This window comes from Bubalus kerabau, chromosome 8, assembly GCF_029407905.1.
Source record: "Bubalus kerabau isolate K-KA32 ecotype Philippines breed swamp buffalo chromosome 8, PCC_UOA_SB_1v2, whole genome shotgun sequence".
Classification (NCBI taxonomy): Eukaryota; Metazoa; Chordata; class Mammalia; order Artiodactyla; family Bovidae; genus Bubalus; species Bubalus kerabau.
In genome coordinates, this window is record NC_073631.1 from 22,397,401 (window position 1) to 22,423,734 (window position 26,334).

Consider the following 26,334-nt stretch of genomic DNA (forward strand, 5'->3'; position numbering starts at 1 on the left):
AAAAAAAAAAAAGGGAACTGCTGCAGAAAAAAAGTTTTATGAAAAATATGACTTCTTTTGTGTGAAAGATAAAAAGAATACATTCTGTGATGCCAGGAGTGAAATGGAAACCAACAGCACTCTATCATGAAGCATGAGGTTTAGCGGTTCTTACCTGGGCCTGGAGCAGGGTTCACCAGGAATGAAGCAAAGGGAGAGAAACAGAGACAAGTTAAAATGTTGGTATATTTGGCGAGAAGATCTCATGTTCTAAGTTTCAAGTATTATCCATATAGAAAAGGTGGGTGTGTTTTTTTCTTGGTAAATGACTCGAACATTTATCTTAAAATAGAAAAGCCACCTCCTTATTATTGTTTAAAATTAAGATACACAAACAAATTGCAAACAGCACAGTCCAGGAAAGGATTTGGTAGGCAGGATGAAGAAATCTTAGAAAACCAAGTAGACCTCAAAATACGTATCTTGGGGAATGAATATATGACTGCAAATATCTGGTGGACCAAACTGTGAGCAGGCTATTTATAGACTGATTAATCTTAATCAATTCATTCCACTCATATTTCTGAGGAAATGAGTATTCGCTTCCTCAAATGGAAAATGGAACCTCAGAAATCATTTTCAAGGCAAACTACCACAGATTACTTATTGAGGAATGTATGACTGTAGTAAAAATCTATATGACTTATAATTTTCACAAATTTACACCAACACCCCGCAATGTCCAGTTACACAAACCTTTGCATAGTCTTTACTTTTCTTACATTTTACTAACAAATGAATCCTTAGAAGTTTCTACTTTTAATGTAGAACATTTATGCTCGAAGATTCAGAAATCTATTATTTCCTGTTTCAGTTTTGATTTTTCCATTGTACATATCTCAATATACCACCAGTAGTCTGGTAACAGAGAAGGCAATGGCACCCCACTCCAGTACTCTTGCCTGGAGAATCCCATGGAAGCAGGAGCCTGGTAGGCTGCAGTCCGTGGGGTTGCCAAGAGTCGGACACGACTGAGCGACTTCACTTTCACTTTTCACTTTCATGCATTGGAGAAGGAAATGGCAACCCACTCCAGTGTTCTTGCCTGGAGAATCCCAGGGATGGGGGAGCCTGGTGGGCTGCCGTCTATGGGGTCGCACAGAGTCGGACACGACTGAAGCGACTTAGCAGCAGCAGTCTGGTAACAAATACTCAGATATCATATTCTGCATTAGATTTTATCAGAGTGACACAGAACTGGCTTAGGTAAAAGTTTTAGTAGCAAAGACAACTTGGCACAGCCGTTTTGAACTTTTCTAAATTCACTACATAAAAGACGCTGAGGCAAGCAAAACTTAAATTCTGACTGGCTGTACACATACACACTGAAGGTAAGAAAATGCATAGAATTTATTCAAAATATGAATAAAAATTATTGAAATTTTAAGTTTACTACTGGAAATTCAATATTTTAAAACTTGTATAAAAATATTCTTTTGTATTATAAACATTACATTTCAGTTTTTCTGTTTCATCAGGGTCATGCATTTTCTTTAGAAATCGTTACTGGGGTAGAGACACTCGATTACCAGTAGGTGGCAGCAGTGAGGTATATTAGTCACCTTTAGATGCATTTATTTAAAGGTAAGTTTAGCAATTTTACTTGCGAAAAATCAACACTGTTTTAGAAGACTTTCTATGCAATTTCATTCTCCACTTTCTTGGCCCTTAATTGCTTTATTCAAAAGTGATTTTTATTTCTCTATAATTTTATTGTGATGAACAAAGGTTATTTTGGGAAGGCAAATGTATATGGGTGAGCAGTGTATTTGAAGATTAAAATTAGACAGTCTATGTGTGTATGAAACATACCTACATATTTAAATTTGGTTCATACATATAACTTTGTTCTTTTATGACTTAAACATCCACACACATATCCTCATATCTAGTGTGAAATTCACTCTTTGTTAATCCTCATGTAGATCAAACATGGCAATAACTGTCTGATGAATCTTTTGTTACATTAAACTAGCAATCTTATATTAAACAATTCCTCCTATTAGATATTTCACTCTATTTCCAATGGAACACAAGTAATAACTATGAAGAGCTGCTAACAAAGTGTGTATTCAAAGTCAAAGAAAGTTCCAAATAATACTGAAAAGGCCAATCGCCAAATTGATAGATAACACAGAGTCACTTTGACACCATCTTCATCTCTTTCATCTTATCATATTTCATATCAACAGAATATATTTCCCATTTTTGACCCACACCCTACATAACTTCCTTGATTTTAATTTGTATGGTTGGCAATTGAGATTTTTTTTTCTGAGTCTAATGGATTTATCAGATAAGACAATCTTGCTCTCAACACTCAAATTATTGTATAACAACAGATTAAATACCTTGACAGTATTTTAAACGTAGATTTCATTTTTTATTTCTTTTACATTAATATGCACATATATACACATACAGTATATTAAATCTCTTGAGAATACAGAGATCATCCATCTGACTTGTAATTTTAATAATTTACTCAGGCATTGTAAAGTGGGTCAAATATCTTATTCAGGGGATATTATTTATTCTCTATTTTGGATAAAAAAAAAAAAAGAGAGATCAGTGTGCATCTAAGAAGTATTTTACAATATTCCCAAGAGCAGAAGATACCTGGTTGACATGGTCCAGTTTGGGGCATGGCCTCCCTCCATTATAGGGCTTTTCACGTAGCCATTTAGACCGAACCTTCACACCGCTCCCACAGGACTTGCTGCAGCGCGACCAATTGGACCACTCACTGAGCTTGCAGTCTGAGGGGCAGGGGATGATGCAGGCCTCTTCAATGTAACCTGAGCAGATAAAAATGAGACAAGGGCTGTCTCCTCCACATGGCCCTCAGCTATTACCACCCACCATTCCAGCCCATTTAGAAGGACTTGGCAGCAACATGCAAATGGAGAGGTGTCTCTGTCATTAGGGACTCAAATTAAATCCTGCAGGAAAATGACACATAGCACAGCAACTCTGTTCAAATAACAGCTAAGCAGCTGCTGTATGATCTGCTTAGGATTCATGCTCACCATATTTCAACATTTCTGACTTTCTGACAGCTCGTGTTTAATTGACAATAACCTGTCTGCTGCCATGTCATTCTCATGCTGCCGGAATAATACATTAAAAAAATGATAACAGTTTTCTGTAAAATCCTATCTGCTAATGTCACATAAGTTCAAGTGTCTGAGTCCATGCAATATTCTCTCTCAAGAAGAAAGCCAGACCCTCTCAATCAGTATTCAAAAGGAACCATTTAACTTAGCACCTTATGTTTCGCTTTCATTGAAAATCAATCTGATGAAGAAAAATGAAGGATGTTAAATAAATAATGCCTCATATTATTATAGTGCTGTCAGTTTCAAAGCACCTTCACACACCGTAGTCAATTGATTCTCTTGAAAATAGCTAAACGTAGTGGGCATGTACGGATGCTCTACTGGACAGATAAGAAAACATGTACGGAGAGATAATTGACAAGGGCAAGGTCACATAGTCAGAGATGAGGCCAGGATCTGAGTCTAGTCTAGCACTCATTCCATCAAATCACACAGTCAATTAATTTAAGAGTCTACAGATTTGTCCTGAGAAATGGGAGCATTTTCCTAACCCTTCCCTTAGTACCAACTTGGCATTTCACAGTTATCAATTTATCCCTATTTATCTCAAGACAAACAAGTGGAAAAAGCAAAATTCCCCTGGTCAAGAGTCCAGTGTTATCCTCTGTCACACTCTGCCTGTGAGAGTGGTTGTTCTGGAAGCAAGAGAACATTCTGCTCTTACCATTTTACATCAACACCAAAGATTCCATTTTGACAATGACTATAACGTAAACCAGAGAAGGCAATGGTACCCCACTCCAGTACTCTTGCCTGGAAAATCCCATGGATGGAGGAGCCTGGTAGGCTGCAGTCCATGGGGTCGCTAAGAGTCAGGCACGACTAAGCAACTTCACTTTCACTTTTCACTTGCATGCATTGGAGAAGGAAATGGCAACCCACTCCAGTGTTCTTGCCTGGAGAATCCCAGGGACGGGGGAGCCTGGTGGGCTGCCATCAGTGGGGTCGCACAGAGTCGGACACGACTGAAGCGACTTAGCAGCAGCAGCATAATGTAAACAGTTTCTCTTAAGAACTCTAGGTAGACTTTTAAAAATTTTATTGAGACATAATTTCTATATGATAAAGGTCAGCTCATGTTTTGGTCTTTAATATAGTCTGTGTTATGCAACCATCACCACCATCTGCTTTTAGAACATTTTCATTACTACTGCCATACCTGTTAGCAGCCATTTCCCATTTTCCCCTCCCGTTCTCTAGCAACCACTAATCTAGTTTGTATCTCTAAGAATTCACCTATTCTGAACGTTTTATAAAATGAAATCAAACATTATGCTTTATGATCGGCTTCTTTTACTTACTACAACGTCTTCAGGATTCTTCTATGTTGTGACATGTGTTACTACCTCACTCCTTTTTATAACTAAATGGTATTCCATTGTATGGACGTATCATATTTTTCAATCCTTTCATCAATTGATGGACATTTTAGTTGTTTCCGTGTTTCGTACATTACAAATAATGCTGTGAATATTTGTGTACAAGTTTCTGCACACATGAGTTTTCAGTTCTCTTGGGTATGTATCTAGGAATGGAATTACCTGATCATATGATAATTCTTTAACTTTTTCCTGAAATGCCAAACTGTTTTCCAAAGTGACGGTACCATTTTACGATACCACTAGCAGGATATGAGTGCTCCACTATATACATTTGTCAAAACTTGCTTATTATGTCTCTTTTATTTTAGTGTCCTTTGAAGAACAAAAGTTTAAATGGTAATGAAGTCCAATTTACCTATTTTTATTGCTGTGCTTTGATGTCCTATCTAGGAAACAATTATCGAATCCAAGGTCATAAAGGTCAAAAATGCCCATTTTTCCCCAAGAGTTTTATAGTTTCAGTTCTTATACTGACGTATATAATTCATTTTGAGTCAAGCTAAAAATGTCTAAAGTCACTTACAAATCCATGTCATCAGTAACCAAATTATTTAATGTTTATAAAAGACAATTAATTAACAAAAACCCAACTATTGCCAAATATTATCAAAACTGCTTTAGTAAAAGAACACTAGTATTTCATATGTAATAAATTATTGAAATATTTCTAGAATTTCATTTCCTACCTTGTGCATGTGTGCGTGCTAAGTCGTATCTGACTTTTTGCAACCCTATGAATTCAGCATGCCAGGATTCTTTGTCCATGGGATTAATTAATTAATTCTTGTTATTAATTAATTAATAATTAATTTTTGTCCAGGCAAGATTACTGGAGTGGGTTGCCATGCCCTCCTCCAAGGGATCATCCTGACCCAGGGATCAAACCCGCATCTCTTCTGTCATCTGCACTGGCACGCAGATTCTTTACCACTAGCGCCACCTTTCCTGGCTTGCAGAAGATCAAAATAACTGCAAAAACAAACCTCTAACCTTTTGCCATTCAGTAATTATAACTGACAGTAGACTCACATGATTTTTATGTCACTACTTCAGAGTAACAGATAAATGGAAATTCTTTCCATTTTATCTGCTGAAGTACAAATGGCACTGGTGAAATATGTCATGTCTGACTTCAGTTTGATTCACATTGTATTATTAAGTAAGCAGATATAAAATTTTTATGTTTGATCTTCCAATAGAGTATTCCAGAAAATGTCTCTCCAATAAAACTCAATCTATTAAATTGCTGAAAGATACAAATTAGGCCCTGAGATAAAGACACAACTGTGAAAGAGTATAATGCTTAGCATTCCATTTTAATTTTCTAATGTGTAACAACATTCAATAATTGCCTGTCAAGTTTATCTCGTACAATTAAAATCCTTAATGCTACTAGTGAACTACCAGATAAGCATTCCCCTGCCTTCTCCACTAGGATCATTTTTGAGGGCAATTAACACCAAACGATCACGGGGGATAGAAAGACAGAAACATCTGAAGCGTTTTAAGGCTAAATAAACTGCTGGCATCTTGAAGCAATTTATGGTTCCCGAGAATGCTGGAATAAAATAAATGACTTCACAATGAGGGTGTTAAAACTTGGTAGCTCAACACAGAATATGACACATGAAAAAATCAAACTCCTGAATTTTGATTGTAGTTTTGGTATCTATATCTGTTCTGATGGCTGCTTTCAGGTTGAAATGAATAAAGAACTAGCAGGCTTTGAGTGGCAACCAGAGGACCTTTCAGATATATCCAGTCACCTCATTCATTTGAATTATGAATGTGCAGATAAAGTAGCTTTCAACAACTTTCCCAATTATGATATCGTGCTGTTGAAAGGTGTACTGTTGATAGATTAAAGAATTCATTTTGAAAGCACGTGGAACATATTGGTTGGTTCTGATTTACAGCTGTGTGAATGAGCTCTGCTGGCACTCCATTGGAAACATCTGGATTAATCTCAAAAGTGACCTGAAAAATCTATCCTGCTTAAATGTGTGTTATATGCACATGACTGCAATTGCAAATGAGAACATTTAGCCAGAAGTTTATCTACCATGATCCTTATGGATTTGAAAATACTGAAAAAGGTTACTGAAAAATAGTTTCAAAATGAATAGAATATTCTTTTGTAATTATAGATTAAGAACAGATAACTTGAAAAGCTGGGGAAACTAAACTACCATGTATATATCCAAACTCCTATAATCAACTATTCTACCTATAAAATTCTTATATTCAGTGTATGAAAGGTTATAAATCAACCCTAGGCAATTGAAATGTTCATAATGAAGTATTCAGGTAAGCTTATGTAACTGCAATAAACAGTTATTTTAATTTTATTTTTATATTTTTGTTTCATATACATGTGAAGACATAGCTCTTCATATCTGCTAGGTACTTATAGACTTTTTCAGAAAATTTCAACAATAGTTTTAACTGCTGTCAGATTTTGTAGCTGTTGCTCTTCCAATACTGATAGCTTACCCAATGACTAGGAGCATTCAGATTCAGGCTATATACCTATGTAGTTCACGATCAAGGCCATTTCTAATAGCAAACTCTAAAACACTGCTGTATAATGAAGACTTTGGCTGTTCTGTTTCTCTGATTCCTGGCAGACAGCCTCTAAGCTCTGAAATTTCCTGAGTGACAGGAGTATCTTTGTTATTCATGGTGGGCCTCTTAGACTACATGTGAGTTTATGCGAAGATGTCTAAGGAAGGGGGATGACTATACCACGAAGACCAACTATGTATTTAAAAAGCTTGGGGCTTTCAGCCTCTTGATATCCTCCCAATCTCTGGGGAGAGGAGATTGAGTTTAACTCTGTGGTCAATGATTCAACTAATAATGCCTACATAATAACTCCTTCCCCACTAGAAAACTGGATACAAAAGCTCAGGCTGGTAAAGGACATCCATGGGCCAAGATGGTGATGTCTCCTCGTTCCACGGGGCGATGGCATGGATGCCCTGTGTTTGGGACCCTCCCAGCCCTCATCTATGTGTCCCTTCTATTGACTGGTTCTGATTTTTATCCTTTTGCTATAATAAAACTCTAATTGTAAGTATGGTGCTTTCTGAGTTCTCTGAATCATCCCAGTGAATTATTGAACCTGAGGGAGTAGTGGGGACCCCGAAATCTGTGGCCAGTTGGTCAGAAGTGAGGCTCACCCGGGATTCCCGAACATGCACAGCTCATGTCGGAGGTGAGAGCAGTCTTGTAGAGGACTGAACCCTTAACCTGTGAAGTTTAGCCCAAGTCTAGGTAGTTAGTGACAGAAATGAAATCTACTTTCAGATGTATATTTTTATTTAAAAAGGAAATAAACTTATTTATGCAAGAGCCCATATCCAAAGTTTACTTATTCAACCAAAATAAAAACTTTGAGAATAATTACATACATGAAGGCACTTATGGGCTTTTTCTCCCCAAATCTAACATTTATAATTTTAATTAATATTGTATTAAAAATTGGAAAAAAGTTCTAAGAACCCATTTTGGAAATAGGGCTTTGTCAGCAATATAAACATATTTGATAGAGTGTTCAGATTATGAAGTAATAAGAAACTAACTTTGAAACAGTAGAGTGATTTATTTTTAACTGGATCCTTCAGGGCACTGTTCTTTTAGTCAACAAGAATCACACAATGACATGCTGCTGCTGCTAAGTCGCTTCAGTCGTGTCCGACTCTGTGCGACCCCGCCGACAGCAGCCCACGAGTATTTCCAAAGGATGATCTTTAAACACTAGTTTGTTGAGTTCTTGGCTTCCCTGGTGGCTCAGACAGTAAAGAATCTGCCTGCAATGTGGGAGACCTGGATTTGATTCCTGGGTTGGGAAGATCCTAATAAGTGTTAAACATGATTTTTATAAATTACATGGTCAAGCAAGTTGGAAAATTGTTGCATTAAACTAGGTTAAACAGGTCTTTTTACCCTGGGCTTTCTTTTTTTGTGTGTTGTTTGTTTGCTAACATGAACTGTGAATCTCTAGGAGAATGACTCAGACACTGCATTATATGCTTCTTAACTTTTTCCTACAGCATCTCACTGGACCAGTAAGAAACAGATCATTCTGATAGGTTGTAATTATAATGCATTAAAACTGGATTCATGTTTTGAGCTGTACAGAGTTTTAATGTTTAATTAGACCTTCTTATGTCCATTTCTAGATAAGGGAAAAAATGCAAAAGCTAACAAACAAAAACAAAACCCCTAAACTTAAGAAAATTTCTTCTTAATTTATAAAGTTTTAAAGAAGTAAAGGTTAAACTTATGGCAAAGAGAGAGGAAACTGTTATGCAGATAAACTTCTTGAATATTTTTTTAATGACTATTTTAAACAACCATTTTGTGTTTATGCAGATTAACTACAATTTCCTGTCAGAGCTAAACTGGCTTTCACTGTAACTATGAAAAAATGGCTAAACACTGGAGAGTAAATGCAAGTGAAGATTTTCCTTTTAAATTTAACTGCAAAATGCCCACAAATATGTTGGAGTGCTCTCAGGTTACTTTTTGAGCCCATTGACATGGTTTATGTCTAATGTAAACCATATGGTTTATGTCTAATTCTTCATGCATTTACAAAAAAATTCCTATGTATAAGCCTTGCTCACTACATAACCATTTTGATGATACTTTGAAGTAGAAAAAGACCAGGGACTGAACTTTAGTTTCCTGTGTGGCCTGCATTGCAGACGGATTCTTTACCCACTGAGCCACAGGGGGAGTCCTGAAATGAGAAGACACTCAACTAAAGGGTATTAGACTATATTCAACTAATGGGTATTACAGTTACTTTGGACTTGCAGGGCATTAATATAACAGGATTCTATATAAGGGTCAGTTAGTATCCCTATGAATTATGAAACCTTATAATACAATAGGCTTCCCTGGTGGCTCAGCGGTAAAGAAGCTGCCTGCAATGCAGGAGACGCAGGTTCCATTCCTGGGTCGGGAAGATCCCCTGGAGGAGAAACTGGCAACCCACTCCAATATTCTTGCCTGGAAAATCCCACAGACAGGAGCCTGGAAGGTTATAGTCCCTGGGGTAGCAAAAAAGTGGGACATGACTTAGTGACTAAACAACTACAACAACCTCAACAACAACATAACACAACATGAGTAATGAACAACTTTGTGGTTTTATCAATCAAATTATCATAGTCATCAGCAAGATTACCACACCTAATCATTTCACTGAAGTTAGTCTATGGGGTCACACAGAACTGGACACGATTGAAGTGACTTAGCAGCAGCAGTGTTATCTTAGGGCTTCCCTTGTGGCTCAGCTGGTAAAGAATCAGCCTGCAATGTGGGAGACCTGGGTTCGATCCCTGGGCTGGGAAGATCCCTTGGAGAAGCAAAGCCTACCTGCTCCAGTATTCTGGCCTGGAGAATTCCATGGGCTGTATAGACTATGGTGAAGGTGAAGGTGAAGTCGCTCAGTCGTGTCCGACTCTTTGCAACCCCGTGGACTGTAGCCTAACCAGGCTTCTCCATCCATGGGATTCTCCAGGCAAGAATACTTGAGTGGGTTACCATTTCCTTCTCCAGGGGATCTTCCCGACCCAGGGATCGAACCCAGGTCTCCCACATTGGAGGCAGATGCTTTAACCTCTGAGCCACCAGGGAAGCCCGTATAGACTATGGGGTCATCTCAAAGAGTCAACTCGACTGAGCGACTTTCCCTCCCTCACTCAGTGTTATCTTTCCTCTAAGGCATTGGGGAGGGGGAGGAGTCAGAGCCCAAAAGAAAGGATGTGGAATAAAACATAATAGCAGATATTGTTGATAAAGACAAAGGTAAATAGATTTTTCTCTGCTGCTGTTGCAAATAATGAATTGTCCTTGTTAGTTAAACTTTATTTTAAGCAGTGAAACACTTTGTTCCTAAAAGGTAGAAAGCCCAGTCCGTGTATGGGGGATCCTGGAGGCTATGTTTGACAGCCTGGCCTGAGGGGCTCCATGGAGCCCAGTTTAAAACCTTATAAGTACTAGTTAAGTTGAGGTCTCTGTGACATGGAGCACACAGAACTAAGTGATAACCCCAGAAGTATTCCCATCTCATACAGCATGAATGGTAGCTGCAGGAAAACTGCCAAGGAAAGTCACCCTCAACCTCTATGGTCCTCCTTCAGGGAGCCTGTTAGGAAATAATACTGATACCCACACTTTATTTACACTCCACCCTAGGCACCTGGTTTCTTTTTGTGCCCACATATCCACAGTAGCCCCTTCTTTATTTCCCTGGTTCTTTAAACTTGCATCTTCTACTTCAGGAAAAGTCTCTCACTCTCTGCCTGTCTTTTTACATTTGAAGGGAAAAAGATCTCAACTGTGAAAGATGACTGTAAAAGCAAACACTAGCTTTATCTGTGTAATCAAATGAAAGGTTTAAATTCTAAAATGAATTAAGACATTAGAAAAATACTACCAACTGAAAAAGTTTCTTAGAGAAATCAGCACGCCGTTTCAGCTCATTTAAAAAATTAAAAATTAAAAAATTGCCTCTTTTCCTGGTTTAATGAAACATGCTGTTCCTCAAATACAGGCATCTACTACAATAAGGAATAATTTCTCACTCCATTTTGTTTCTAATTAACCTTTAACGTTAACCTTATATCATCTTCTATAGAATTTCATTACAAAAAGGAAAACATTCCAGGCATATTATGGTTCAGTGGTCATGTAGGTTATTTCAGAATCTACTTTCTTCATATACATAATTAATTTTCTCAGATGTACTCTGAGCTCCACAATGTCTTAAAAGTACGTGTTCTTGATCTAAAATTTACTTGTAAATTGAGTATTCTCTGAATTTTAAAAATTTCAATTGGGCACTTGTACAAGAAATACACTTAGGATGCATTCCTTTTCTAAGTTTTGTTGATGGTCTTTTGTTTGTTCCCATAAATCCTAATAGGAAAAAAAAAAACCCACACTTGGTGGCACATATACAAGAATTTCTGACTGATAAAGCAGCATCCAGCATTTACAGTTCCTTACAACACTGAGGGACGATCATTCAAACATGATACCTGTTTTCAAATCATCTATATCATAACTGCAGGAAACCGGTGGAATAAAGATGGAGACCATTTAGGTTATTATGCAATAATACTAAATGCTGTCATAGGGTGGGCTATCATTATAAAATGAAAATATCTTACTAGAAAGCCTTTGTTTCACTTGTAAAGTTTTCAGAGCTTTCTTTTTATTAAAATAATTAGTATTGCAGTACAAACCCCTTATGAAGCAACCTGTAAGAATGACTGCAACAGCCAGAAAGGGTTTTGCAAAATATTAAATTTTAATGGGCATCCTTTGAACCCCACTGATGCTTCCAAAACTAACTGCTAAAGCCATTCGTTACTGTCCAGAAGGTTCTCTGTGATACCATTCATAAACATGCGAGGCAAAGAGAGAAAGCATGAAAGAATCAATATAAATCATTCTATTTTAGAATTAATGTTAAAGGGAAATTAATCTTATACCACTGAGGCATTAGACAAACTATGCTGAACAATTCAATAGTGACTGTAGTTAAAAGACTGAAATAATTAAAAGAGTGTAATGTGTCCTGGAACAAGTAGCACAGCTATCTGAATGCCAGCATGGTGGTCAAAAGGCAGTACAAAGTCCTAGAATTTAGTCACTGGATTGTGAATACTGAGTGCACAAAGTCAAATGCACACACAACGCTTTAATGCAATACCGTACTCTGTTTATAAATAGAACAGTAAATAAACACAGCGCTCTCTCCTATTTCCCTGAGCCAAAAAAAAAAGACTTTCTTCATCCTCAGGGCAATCGTTAACTTGCCAATATCCTTTCACAGAAGATCCTACAGAATTCATTCTGTTTTCAAAACCATACCTAAATAGGCATTCACCTTATAAAGATCCATGTTTACAAATTTTAAAAACTTCCTAATGTTTGTGCTCCTCCCCACAACTGGTAAGCAAGGGAACTATCACCCATTAGGTGTTGATTGTTTTGACACCCTCTGCACACCCCCACCTCCCCGCCATCTTGTCAGAATGCAGATGACTTGGCAGCTCTGCAATGTGGGCTGAATTTCCAGTGGCTTTTCTGGGATGTCTACGCTGCTGGTCTGAGTAAGAAGGGTTCAAATCCCAGTTGGCAAATGATAGCCTAGGCTGACAGCCTATTTTTGTAAATAAAGTTTTATTGGAACATACCTGTGCAATTCACTCACATATTGTCTCTGGCTGCTTTCATGCTACAACTGCAGAATTGGGTAGTGGTTACAGATACCTTTTGGCCTGTAGAGCCTGAAATATTTGCTTTTGGCCCTTTAGGAAAACATTTGATAACAAGTAATTTAACCATACACAGTGGAGCCTAGTAGGCTATAGTCCATGGGGTCGTAAAGAGCCAGACATGAATGAAACAACTGAGTGCACACGCAACTTAACCTAAAAGCTGATTCTCAAGCTTCCTCCGAGTCTGTCCAAGTTGGTAAGTATTTTATAGGTATCAATAGCAATATATAAAATTACTTTTAGGTGATAGGAGACCTATGTGTACATAACAGCATGAGCTCAAGAAAAACAGTCATATGAAATAGGCTTTTTTGCTTATTTGAGATTAACAAATGATAAAACATCACAAATAAAAATGAGTTCAATTTTAGAATATCTGTTGAGAGTGCATTGTGGCTTAAACTCGATATGAGGAACATCAAAGACAAATATGCTGAGAGTAAAGATTGAAGAGAAGTGTCTAGAAGAAGTTACATAATTCAAAGAGCTCAAGACTTGAGTATCTGGCACTTTTACCATTTATCCCATTTACCTTGAAAGCATTGTTTTGAGATAAATCTAATAGAAATGTTACTCCTTATTTTTTCAAGGGAAGTTGAGTGGACACAAAGAGAATTAAATAAAAATTCAATATTCCCAATTAAAGCTGTAATCATAGGCTGGGAAAAAGCAGGTTGTCATAGTTGCTAATGTAAAGCAAGAGATAAGCTGTTGTCCAAATCTGGTGTTGTGCAAATCAGGCAATTCTGAACCTACCTACAATTCAGTAGGCAGAGAGAAGCACACATACTTGATGAAGAGCATGTAGAAAGTTTGTGGATTATATATGTTTATTCCAAAGATCTTAGTTGTTCTCAGTGATCTGTTTGATTATATCCCAGAATTGTGACGCAGAGGGAAGGGCACTGTTTGAAAAAGTGTCCAAGCCTGATTGTAGATCAAACACAGCTACAAAAATTCCCTCCAACTCCTCACTCATTCATTCATTCTACAAATACTTACTGAGCACCTACTGTTCTAGTGCTTGGGATACATGAGTGAATAGAGTAGTCAAAGATAACTTCATCAATCTGTTTTTGTACAGGAGATACAACATAGATAAAAATATAATAAATAAATTACATGGTATGTTATAGAGTGATATATGCTTTTGAAATACAAAATGTTGAGCAGAAAAAGGGGTTTTGGGTGATCTGGGTAGGGTTGAGGGACAGCATAATAAAATCTGTCACATTTCAATAAGAATCTTGTATACATGCACCTTGCATAAGCTAGGTTACCTCTGTGATTCTTCAAAATATTGAGGTTAAATGATATCATAATTCCGGAAGTTCTACCTCTTGTTATGTGAAATTTTAAGAGTGATTAACTGGAGAAGTACCTAGTACTATGTGCATAGGCAATCAATTTCTAGGAAATCAATTAAGTTCTTTGGAACAGACCCTGATGCTGGGAAATACTGAGGGCAGGAGGAGAAGGAGGCAACAGAGAATGAAATGGTTGGATGGCATCACTGAATCAATGGACATGAGTTTGCGTGAACTCTGGGAGATAGTGAAGGACAGGGAAGCCTGGCGTGCTGCAGTCCATGGGGGCAAAGAGTTGGACACGAGATAGCGATGAACAACAACAACAATCAAGGTCTTAGAGGATTCTAGCAGTGAGGAGAAAATGTGTAATTTGGTTTTTGAATGATTTACAGTCTGTTGCCAATAGTGACACTGTCCAAGATTTCATAGCAAAAGTAAATATATGTAGTTTGTATTATGAGGTTAGGACACATAACAGCCAAAAATCTATTCATATATTAACATTTGCATGGGAACTATACTTAATACCATGTATCAGGAGGGGTGAACATTTATTTGGCTCCCAGGTATACTTTAAGATCTGATTTTTGGAGTATTGGTATTGCTTTTCAGTACAGAGTCTATCACTATGAGAAATTCCAGACAAAATTGTGCCTTGAGTTACAGATGCTTTAAAAAAAAAATGGTAACCACATGGGAAATGACCTAAAATAATATACTTGAACTGATGACAGTCAAACTGTTTTATCAGTATAATAACTGATAATATGATCCACAGATGGATAACACAGATTAAATAGAAATGCCATAAGGCCACTATTGAACAGGACAGGGGATTAGTGTCTTTGCACTCCACACACGTGGGGATCAATTTTATGTTTAAACTGAAAGCTGTAAGAGACTTTTCTTGAAAGCCACTTTAAAACCCCATTTCCACCATACATCTGGAAAGCTGATTTGGCCGAGCAAAGGCAGGGGTCATAGAAACTGCAATTTAGAGAACGCCTAGGATAGAGTACCAAAGTGATAGCATTCCACTATCAGGATTGACAGAACATCAGTAGTAATTCCAAAGAAATCAGGCAATAGAGAGTCAATTTCCTCAGACTTTGAGTAAAACTGTTAGCAAACACTAAAATATCCCACTGGACACGCATCATAGATCAGATTTACTGAGAAAGGAGTAATGATGGATAGACACAAAGAACTAAATTGGAACAGTTCACTTGAAGAACTTCAACCCATTCACAATTTCCATGAAGTTCAGTGCTTCTAGGGACCCACCTTTTTCCTAGATGTGCTTTTCTTTTAAAATACAGTACTGAGTTCTTCGTGCTTTGAATCGACAGTGCTAAGGTAGGAAGTCTACTGCTTTTGGTCAATTTCAGTTTTTTCTGTAGTTTTTTGCAAGGGATCAAACCTTTTTTTGGAGAAGACTCTTGAGAGTCCCTTGAACTGCAAGGAGGTCAAAGCAGCCAATCCTAAAGGAAATCAGTCCTGAATATTCATTGGAAGGACTGATGCTGAAGCTGAAACTCCAATACTTTGGCCACCTGATGCGAAGAGCTGACTCACTGGAAAAGACCCTGATGCTGGGAAAGATTGAGGGCAGGAGGAGAAGGGGACGACAGAGGATGAGATGGTTGGATGGCACCATTGACTCCATGAATATGAGTCTGAGTAAGCTCCAGGAGTTGGTGATGGACAGGGAAGCCTGGTGTGCTGCAGTCCATGGGGTCACAAAGAGTCAGACACGACTGAGCAATTGAACTGAACTGAAACATTTCATGAGAGTCACAAGATATTTTTAAAGTTTTCTTTTTTTTCTAAAAATAAGATTGACTGTTAAGTGGTTGACCGAAGCACTCATGCATCTAATTAGCAGATCAGGGTAAAAGAGAGAACAGATGAGAGTCATTCTGAAAGCTTACAGGCTATATTAAAAACAAACGATTATCTTGGTGATTCACTACGAGTAACAATTTAAAACATGAGCAAACACTTACATGCTACAAGTCAGGAGAAACATTTTTAAAGTGATCTCCAATTTTACGTTTTAATGACTAACTATGGATCTTCTACATTATCATCATATCACCTCAGAATGGCAAGTGTGTTTACATTTTTCCTGCTATATATAGCACCTATGTTATTTAACTTATACACAGAGTACATCATGCGAAATGCGGGGCTGGATGAAGAACAAGCTGGAATCAAGATTGCCAGGAGAAATATCAACAATCTCAGGTATGCAGATGATATCACTCTAATGGTAGAAGTGAAAAGGAACTAAAGAGACTCTTAATGAGGGTGAAAAGAGGAGAGTGAAAAAGCTGGCTTGGAAACTCAACATTCAAAAAACTAACATCATGGCATCTGGTCCCATCCCTCCATGGCAAATAGAAGGGGAAAGTGTGGAAGCAGTGATAGACTATTTTCTTGGGCTCCAAAATCACTGCAGACAGTAATTTCAGCCATGATATGAAAAGACGCAAGGTCTTTGGAAGGAAAGCTATGACAAACCTACACAGCATATTCAAAATCAGAGACGTCACTTTGCCAACAAAGATCTGTATAGTCAAAGCTATGGTTTTTCTAGTAGTCATCTACCACTATTAGAGTTGGACCATAAAGAAGGCTGAGTGCTGAAGAATTGACGCGTTTGAACAGTGGTGCTGGAGAAGACTCTTGCGAGTCCCTTGGACAACAAGGAGATCAAACCAGTCAATCCTAAAGGAAATTAGTCCTGAATATTCACTGGAAGGACTAATGCTGAAGATCCAATACTTTGCCCACATGATGCAAAGATCTGACTCTTTGGAAAAGACCGTGATACTGGGAAAGATTGAAGGCTAAAAGAGAAGGGAGTGGCACAGGATGAGATGGTTAGATAGCATCACTGACTCATTGGACTTGAGCACAGTCCGGGAGACAGTGGAGGACAGAGGAGCCTGGTGTGCTGCAGTTGATGGGGTCGCAGAGTCGGATACACTGACTTAGCTACTGAACGACAAAAATGTTATTTGATACAGAGAATAAAAAAAATTACTCTTACAGAAATTTTTCAAGGCATACTAAACTTAATATTGTTCTAAATGCATAGAATAATCTTAAATTTAGAAATGCACATATACAAAATTCTTATATCCAGAGCCTCAACATAATGGAGTCTTATAATGGGGGCTCCTATCACTAGACTTTGATATAACAGTAATTATTAAATAAGGTTAAAAAAAAAGGGTTTTTGGAAACTTCATTTTGGGGACAGATTTAAGAGATTCCATAAGCGTGTCAAAATGATACCCCATAATGGTTTATCTATGTGAGATGATCCTATTAGTTCATGATGTCTTCTGAACTATATAATAAAACTGGAGGAGTTCTGTTCCAATAGCAGAAGCTATTGCAGCAAGGTTGGCGGGGAACTGCCATGTACCTCTCTCCTAGTAGTTTAATTCATCTTTCTCAGGTCACCTCCATGAAGGGAGGAAGATCACTGTCCAATGTTTGCAAATACTGGTACAAACAATATTTTGTGACATCCGCGACATCCTCAAGTGACATCCGTCATTCAGGCTGACCCATAGGAAACTGATCTCATTCCATAATAAAATGACAGATACATTAAAAGAATGAACAAATATTGCTTAAAGCTGACTATATTATGACATAGAACCAAAGAGTTCACTACATACTTTGGCCAAAACCATTCTTCACAAACTTTTGGCAACTCATTAACACAGTAAATTAGCTTCTTTTTTTTTTTTTTGATATACTTTTTGTTTCTTTAGAAAACAAAAATTTCCTAACTCTACATATCTTTTTCTGGTTTTGTTTGTTTGGGCCAGTCTCAACTTAATGATGAATAAACAAGGGATACTTGAGTTTTCACAAATTATGGCTTTCAATCTTTCTCCTCTGCCACTGAATGTACCTTAGGCATGTCATGAATCTTGCCAGTTCAGTTCTTAAAAGTCTGTCTAGTTCAAAACTTTATTCTCAAATTATAGTGACATCTTCTCTACTCCTCCCCACTCTCTGTACACAGACTTGCTGGGGATTGTCAAGCCTACTCAGCCTCAGAGGAGGTCTCTGGCACTATTCTGCCTACATGTAAGGTGCTGGCTTCGCTGGTGGCTGACTTGGTAAAGAATCTGCCTGTAATGCAGGAGAACTAGGTTCAGTCCCTGGGTTGGCAAGATCCCTTGGAGGAGGGCATGGCAGCCCACTCCAGTATTCTTGCCTGGAGAATCTCATGGACAGAGAAGCCTGGCAGGCTGCAGTCCATATGGTCACAAAGAGTTGGACACGACTGAATGACTAAGCACTGCACAGCAAGGCTTCCCTGTCCACCAGCTTTGGGACTTGGTTGCCAACTTCTGGACAATGAGACAAGTGCCACTGAATGCCCTGTTATATATAAATGATAGACATACAGTGTGGTGGTGCCCCTGATGTTCAGTGTAGAACTCCCTTCAGTAAACTTTCATTTCCCTCCATTCTGAAACATGTGCATTTCAACCCCAAAGATAACGAATGTTCAACAGTGAGGAAAAACTGGACTACCGTGGCTGTTGCACCTGGACGTCTCCACGAGCCTGCCATTCTGGTCATAGCACGCCATCGCCTGGTAGCGATATCCTTGACCACATTCCTTGATATCTCCTTGGACCTTCATTCCCAGCAACACTTCCGCCTTCCCCTCGGGCAAAATGCAGTCGGACCAGTTTCCCACAGGCTGTGCGTTATACTTGTCACAGGGACAGTACTGCGTCTCAATCAGGGGGTACAGATGAGAATTTTTACATTTTTCCTTCTTCTTACTTTTTCCTGTGGAGAAAATTAAGTCGGAAAATACCATTATTAATACCAAGCATCCCTAGGTTTTTTTTTTTTCTTTCCTACCTTCCTTTCTTTAACTGTATTCAACTGTAGCCTATAAATAAATGCTACTTTCTCCCTCTGCAGTGCTTTTTATGTATGTTTTTGTTATACTGGGTGCTTTGCATAGTGAAAATTTTCTTTTTGTTCTCAGTTTAAAAAAGCCCATTTTGAATAAGGCACTAACTGTTGTGCTGAATTTTACACTCCTTGAAAGGATTAAAATCCTCTCAAATGATCACGTGCTTTCAGTGACTGGGGAGTCTGAGGTAACTGCATAAATATCTGCTTTATAACCTGTGCAAAAATATGACATGGAGAGACAGTCACTGCACAGGCCCACACAGTTAACTAACTTTCTGTTAAGTCCAAATAAATGGTATAGTTATATAAGGGGACCCCACTCCAGTACTCTTGCCTGGAAAATCCCATGGACGGAGCAGCCTAGTAGGCTGCATCCATGGGGTCTCTAAGAGTCGGAAACGACTTCACTTTCACTTTCAGTTTTCACTTTCATGCATTGGAGAAGGAAATGGCAACCCACTCCAGTGTTCTTGCCTGGAGAATCCCAGGGATGGGGGAGCCTGGTGGGCTGCTGTCTATGGGGTCGCACAGAGTCGGACACGACTGAAGCGACTTAGCAGCAGCAGCAGTTCAGAAAATGAGAGTTTCGCATTTACTTTTCTGATTGTGAGTTCACACCTTTCAATAGTTCTGAAGAACAATCATTTTGACATACTTGGTGATTAATGTAGGGAATAATGATATTAAAAATGAAAATGTTTAATATCAAATAAAAATATTAGAAATAGTTTGTGTGTAAACCTAAATAAATTCCCTTGTAAGATAAAAACTTGAGTATAATAGTAATATGTGCCTGAATAAAACCATTATTTTAATTAGATTACATATATTTATCTCATATATATTAATTATATTGCACATAACTAGTTACATATGTCTTATATATATATATTTAACTTTCATAAGCTGCCTTATACAGTTTTCAATAGTCTTCATTATGACAGCTGGTCCATTTTACCACTTAGAATTCTGAATACTCTAGTAGAATGAGCGTTTTTAGGTTTCTCTGGCCACTGACAGTGTTTTTGCATCAGAGTTTAGTTCAGCATGATGGCTCCTGTTTCTGTTCATTATGCTTTTTGCCACTGTGACTACCTTTTAAAATAAAGCTTTCAGATACAGAATTAATGTCGTATTTTTCTTCTAGATGATGAAGGATAATCTGAGGTTGTGACAAGGAGGATGACTTAAGAAAATCAAGTTGCAACCTCTCCCTGGGTTCCTAAAAATCTTTTTTTCTAAGCATCTCACAGTCTATTGATAATTCAACAAAAGTACATGTTAAAACCAAAGAGTAATCTAGCACAGATCGTTTAGGCAGACAGAGTTCAATTTTCAAGGCTACTTTTTCTACTGAAAGTACATAATGCATCTGTCACGGCCACCTTATGTTAAAATACAGCTCTGAATCCACTGCCATATTAAGTGTTACGACAGCAAGAATAAGGCATATCCGTGCATTTTCCAAATACATTGTCAGAACTATCTTGTTCTGATTTTTTATTATGTTTTTCTGCCTTGGCAAGTGTTGGCTTTGGCATCCCAATTATTCTTACCAACGATAGCACGCTTTCTGGTCCTAACTGCGCCGCAGTCTCCGTTGCATGAAGAAAACCTGGACCAGCTGGTGAGCTGACAGTCATCTTGGCAAGGCATCTGGCAGGCTTGGGTGAGGGCTGGCACGGGGCCTGCATACCGGAGGCATTCATGGATGCCAGCCTGCCCTCCATCTTGCTTTCGACAAGTAATGGCTAAAGGAAAAGCAAAGGGCTATTTATCATGAATTTGAATGTCAGTAATTACCCTTAATCAGGAATTAACCGAACATTGTTTTACTTAGGTGGAGAAATCCTCTTCTGGCTCTTTATTTGCAGCAGAAATCTGGTAGGAGTGTTTCTAGTAATCACGGTGGTCATTAAATTGATCCTATAGCATTTTTAAAATAACAGATATCTGTCAGACACAACAGAAGCAAACACATGCACACAGCAGGTTTTATTAGATGTCATTAAGGATTTTAGGGCTTCCCTGGTGGTTCAGATGGTAAAGAATCTGCCTGCAATGCGGGAGGCCTGGGTTCTATCCCTCAGTTGGGAAGATCTCCTGGAGAAGGGCATCCATTCCAAGATTCTTGCCTGGAGAATTTCAAGGACAAAGGAACCTGCCGGGCTATAGTCCATGGGACTGCAAAGAGTTGGACATAATTGAGCAACTAATACTTTCACTTTCAAAGATATTAAGTCACATGTGGATTATATTTAGAAATGAATTATTTAAAAGAGAAAACAGACAGGCTCTGCTGCCCATGGAAATTTCCAGGCAAGAATACTGGAATGGGTTGCCATTTCCTACTCCAGGGGATATTCCCAATCCAGGGATCCAACCCACGTCTCCTGCATTAGCAGGCAGATTCTTTACCACTGTGCCACCTGGGAAGCCCCTAGAAGGGTCTTAGTGGCAGTCAACTCTTTGGAAGGTTTGGGTAGGGGAGAATGCTTATGAAACTTGTCACAGAGCTCCATTTGCATAAAAGAAGCATGTTTCTTTTTAAAATTACATTGAAAGCTTGTTGTGATGGCTTTGAAGTGATTAATGATTAATGGGAGAGGGCAGTGTCAAAGTCCCTCCCTACTTCCCTCTGTGTACAAGTTCTTCACATGCACAAATAACAAGCATGAGTTTAAAATGAAGACAAGGGTGGGACGAATTGAGAGAGTAGCACTGAAATATATATGTTACTATCTGTAAAACAGATAGTTAATGAGAGATTGCTGTATAACACAGGGAGCTCGACCCAGTGCTTTGTGGCAACCTAGAGGGGTGGGATGGGGTGGGAGAGGGGAAGGAGGTTCAAGAGGGAGGGAACATGTGTATACTTATGGCTGATTCATGTTGGTGTACAGCAGAAACCAACACAACAGTGTAAAGCAATTATCCTCCAATTTAAAAAATTAAGACAAAACTTTTAGCAATCTTAATCTATCACATCATAGTTGACATTTCCAATAATTACATATGGAGTCTCAAAAAAGGGTCAAATAATTTTGGTTTATATATTTTAGTTTTCCCAAGATATTGTTTGACTGAATTTTTAAAACCAAGTCATTGTTTTTTTACCTATGGAACATAGACGTAAAATTGCTTTAAGGTAAAATGTCTTAAAGAAAAAGAGCAAGTGATGTCTAAGTCCTCTTTCCTCCCGCAGCCGTTTCCCCCCTATGGGTTTTAGAAATAATTCATTTTTTATTGAGGAAGCAGAAGAAACATTTAGACCTTGGTCCTAAAGTTAAGGCTTCATTGGACCAGCCTAAATGGCCCAGTCAGACTGATTTACGTGGGCCTTTCAGGTTTTTGGTCTAGGCTGACACTGCAGCCTAGAGTCAGACCCTCTGGATCTGTATGTTAAAACTCAACTACTCTGTAGTACAGGAGTATGTGATGGGGGTGTGTAAAAAGATTTAACAGCTTTATCCAAGGAAGACTTTCTCTGTGTACGGTGAACACAACTTGTTGGTACTGCTGTAGGAAAAGTTACATTAATTGGGCAAATGCAGGTGAAAACACTTATTTCTTAGCTCTAGATCTCTCTTCATTTAGTATGCACAACACTGGAAGAGCCAATCTGTATGAAATGAACAGAGGTCCATGAATTTTAAAGATGTGAAAACCTGGTTGAGGGGAGAGTGGTAGACTTTAGGAAGTTGACGTGACAGGAAAAAACATTAAGTGCTCCAAGAGATTCTCACCTCTTGGAAGAAGAGTTGTCTGGTGGACTGCAGTCATCAGACCAGTGCCAGGTAGAGGCTCTCACATCAAGCTGCAGATGATCATCACCTGGATAGCTTTGGGAACATGCGCATGCCCTTGCTAAACTCCAACATTCTGATTCAACTGGTTGAGGGCAGGGTCCCAGGCATTAATATCATTTTTAAAGCTCCCTGGTGATTCAAACGCGTATCAGTGAAATGAGACCACTGCTCTAGTAGGCAGTGTATTTCCAGGGGCATCAGATACTCCTGGAATACTATTCAAGTTGAAGATTTCTGGATTCATTCCAAAGCTCCTGGATGAGAGCTCTGTGTGTGGGGTCAAGGAATATGCATTTATTTTCAAGTTGCTCAGATGGTCCTCATGTCCATTCAAGCTTAAGTCCTACAGGCCTGAGTATTCAAGTCACTAGGATATGTTTGTCTGAGACTTGTGACTAAAACTGAGGGTACTCTGGTGCCCAAGTTCCCAAAGCTTGGCACTGTGCCAAGGCTGAGCACGTGGGAATGAGCTAAGGGGAACTTAAACTTGGAGTACAAGGAGTATACCAAAACGAGCATCCAGGTAGGTGGGAAGACTGTTACCTGTGGATTTGTATAGGAGCAATCCACAAAATGAAGTATATTAATAAGCTCATGTGATTTTGCAATTCTCTCTACACCTGCTTGAACACTTTATACAAAGGAAGCTCTGATGGTTTGTGGCCAAAGTTGCCCCAAGGATGCTTAAGAGGAAGGATTGATAAAGAGGAAAATATTAGATCTTTACTCATCAGGATATGTAGGAACCTCAAAAATGATTATTTTGGAAAATAAGAAATTTAACCATAAGAGTTCTAAGCTGTGAATAGAGTCACACTGTTTATAACTAAAAGAAAAAAAATCTAAAAAACTAAATTTATATTCTTAGAAAAAAGATGAATTTATCTAAGCATCCAATTTGGCTCTCTGAAATACAGACTTGACTATAAATCTTTTAAACTAAATGCAATTGCCTTGGGTTCTCCATTAAGGTTTTCTAAGGTTCTTTCTCATAACTTTTATTTCACAATTGTTCCAACCATCATCATATTAAGGGACATGAAAAACCAAAATAAAGTAAAACTACTATCAACACAATTCTAGAAACTAATTTCTTCTGTGCAAATCTATACCATTTATATAAATCTAAAGCCTATATTCCTGTAGCACGCAAAATCTCAGAAAGTATTTCAAGTAGCTCAAAAGAAAAAAAAATGTAAAATTCCCATATTTATTCTCAGGAGCCCACTCAGCACTCCACTCCCTTTATCTGACAGTTTAGGCAGCGTATTTTGAATGAAATACTTATGCAATGTTATCCAAACAAGCAGCAGCAGTACCATTTGTACAATATATTGAAACTTATCATACATCTCAACTTGTTTCTATTCTGACTTGGAGGAAATACAACAATTCAAACAGGAATTTAATCTGAAATGAACTTCCTGCCATTAGGGTGAAGAAAATATAAATGTTTGGAAAGGAAACCATCTGAGTTCTCAACTGTATTAATCTTAGAAATCATCTTTAAGACACTGAAAATAGGGTGGTTTTCACTGCAGAAAAGATGCGTCATCCTAAGCATGGTTTCCTAGCACATGAGAAAGCTACATATACACAGACAATTGTATTTACAGGCGCAGGGTGCGTATCTTGCGTACAACAATTACGCAAGTTTTCCTTTGGGCTGAGGCCTTGTTAGGAAGATGGCCCAAACCCATGTTGCCCTATGGATAAATTACCATGAAAATGAGCACGAAAGCTTCTTAGTGAGGTCAGCATATATAAAAACAATTATTTTAAAGCAAAATTCCTTCTTTATGCTGATTATATCAATCTGATTTATAATGTTAGCTTATTTATATGAAGCACAGAAGTTATTTAAGTGTCATGGATGGGCAGCTTCTAGGAGGCTGAAAGCCTAGAAGATATCCATGTGACTTACCTTGGGGGTTACTTGGAAATTAAGCAAGGCAAGCTCAGCCCAACAATACTGAGGAAATGTTGGAAAGATAAGTAAGAAAGCCAGTTTCTTCAACAAGTAAATGCTCTGAAGAAAGGAGCTCAAATTGTTATGTTAAAGGTGGCTAAAGAAATATTCTAACCAAATGCAATGTGGAGACATTCATGAACCCAAATTGGAACAAACTGATTGTAAACAGACAATTTTGAGATAATGGGGGACAGTTAAACGTGGTATGAATATTAGACATGGTATGAATTACACTTAATTTTGTTTGGTGTTATAATAATACTTTTGTTATGTTTAAAAAATTGGATATACATCTTAACTGGGAGTTGTTTTAAAATACTCCAGCACGATATCTTTACCTGTGTGAGGAGTAGCTGATGACCAAGAGTGACAACATGTTACAATCTGTTCAAGTTATGTCAGTGGTGACTACACGGCTAGTATTTATTACATCAGTCTCTATACTTTTGTGTATCTTTGACACATCCCATACATTTAAATAAAAAGATTAATAAGTAGAATAAGTAGAGCCAATTCCAGAGTGTTTCCATGTAAGTTGAATTTTGAGTTATGTTTTAAAGAGGAGAATAATAAAGGTTTCTGAAATGAAAGGCAATAGATAACATTGGGAGAAGGCAATGGCACCCCACTCCAGTACTCTTGCCTGGAAAATCCCATGGATGGAGGAGCCTGGTAGGCTGCAGTCCATGGGGTCGCTAGGAGTCAGATACGACTGAGTGACTTCACTTTATTTTTTCACTTTCATGCACTGGAGAAGGAAAAGGCAACCCACTCCGGTGTTCTTGCCTGGAGAATCACAGGGACGGTGGAGCCTGGTGGGCTGCCGTCTATGGGGTTGCAGAGTCGGACACGACTGAAGCGACTTAGCAGCAGCAGCAGCTAACATTGGTTTGAGCTAAAAGGACATGGGTATCTGGGTTATGCATATATGAGTATGTAAATGGAAGGCTACTGATGCAGCTCTGAAGTAAATCTAATAGAATTCAGAATGGAGTTGCTCATCTTCATTTTTTTGAAGAGGAATGAAATGCCCTTACTGTTCAAGATGCACCAAAAGAAAGTATTCTATTGGTCTGTGGATTACCCTTCAGCATGTAAGGCCAAGTTGTCATTTCGTTTGAATAATCAGAGTGAAATAAATGACTAGATTGAAAATTCGTACACAGAAGTTCATTACAGGAAACAGAATAAGATCAATGCCCGAGTGGAGTGAAAGCTGTTAGATTTTATGTAACGAAGAGTTCAAGGAGCTCTGAGGCCTTATTTATTAAACTGAACCATATAAACAGGGCTTTTCCCACAGCAACCATGTCTGGACAGCACTGCAGACAGAATATGATGGGCTGACTGAGCAATTAAGAGGAGTGATTTTTTTTTCCCTATGATATTACGAAAGAAAAAAAAAAAGACAATAGTGAAAATGGATCATGTAGAA

At 38.2% G+C, this 26,334-nt stretch overlaps 1 protein-coding gene across 1 annotated transcript in view; it reads right to left on the reverse strand.

Annotated features, from left to right (window-relative positions):
• The window catches only part of THSD7A (thrombospondin type 1 domain containing 7A), a 489,197-nt gene that overhangs the window by 43,800 nt on the left and 419,063 nt on the right, over window positions 1–26,334 (reverse strand). The window contains exons 12-15 of the mRNA XM_055589867.1: window positions 20,675–20,869; window positions 18,720–18,983; window positions 2,659–2,837; window positions 155–160 (exon numbers count right to left, since the gene is read on the reverse strand). Coding sequence (XP_055445842.1) covers window positions 155–160; window positions 2,659–2,837; window positions 18,720–18,983; window positions 20,675–20,869 — 644 coding nt within the window. The remainder of the gene's footprint in view (window positions 1–154; window positions 161–2,658; window positions 2,838–18,719; window positions 18,984–20,674; window positions 20,870–26,334) is intronic.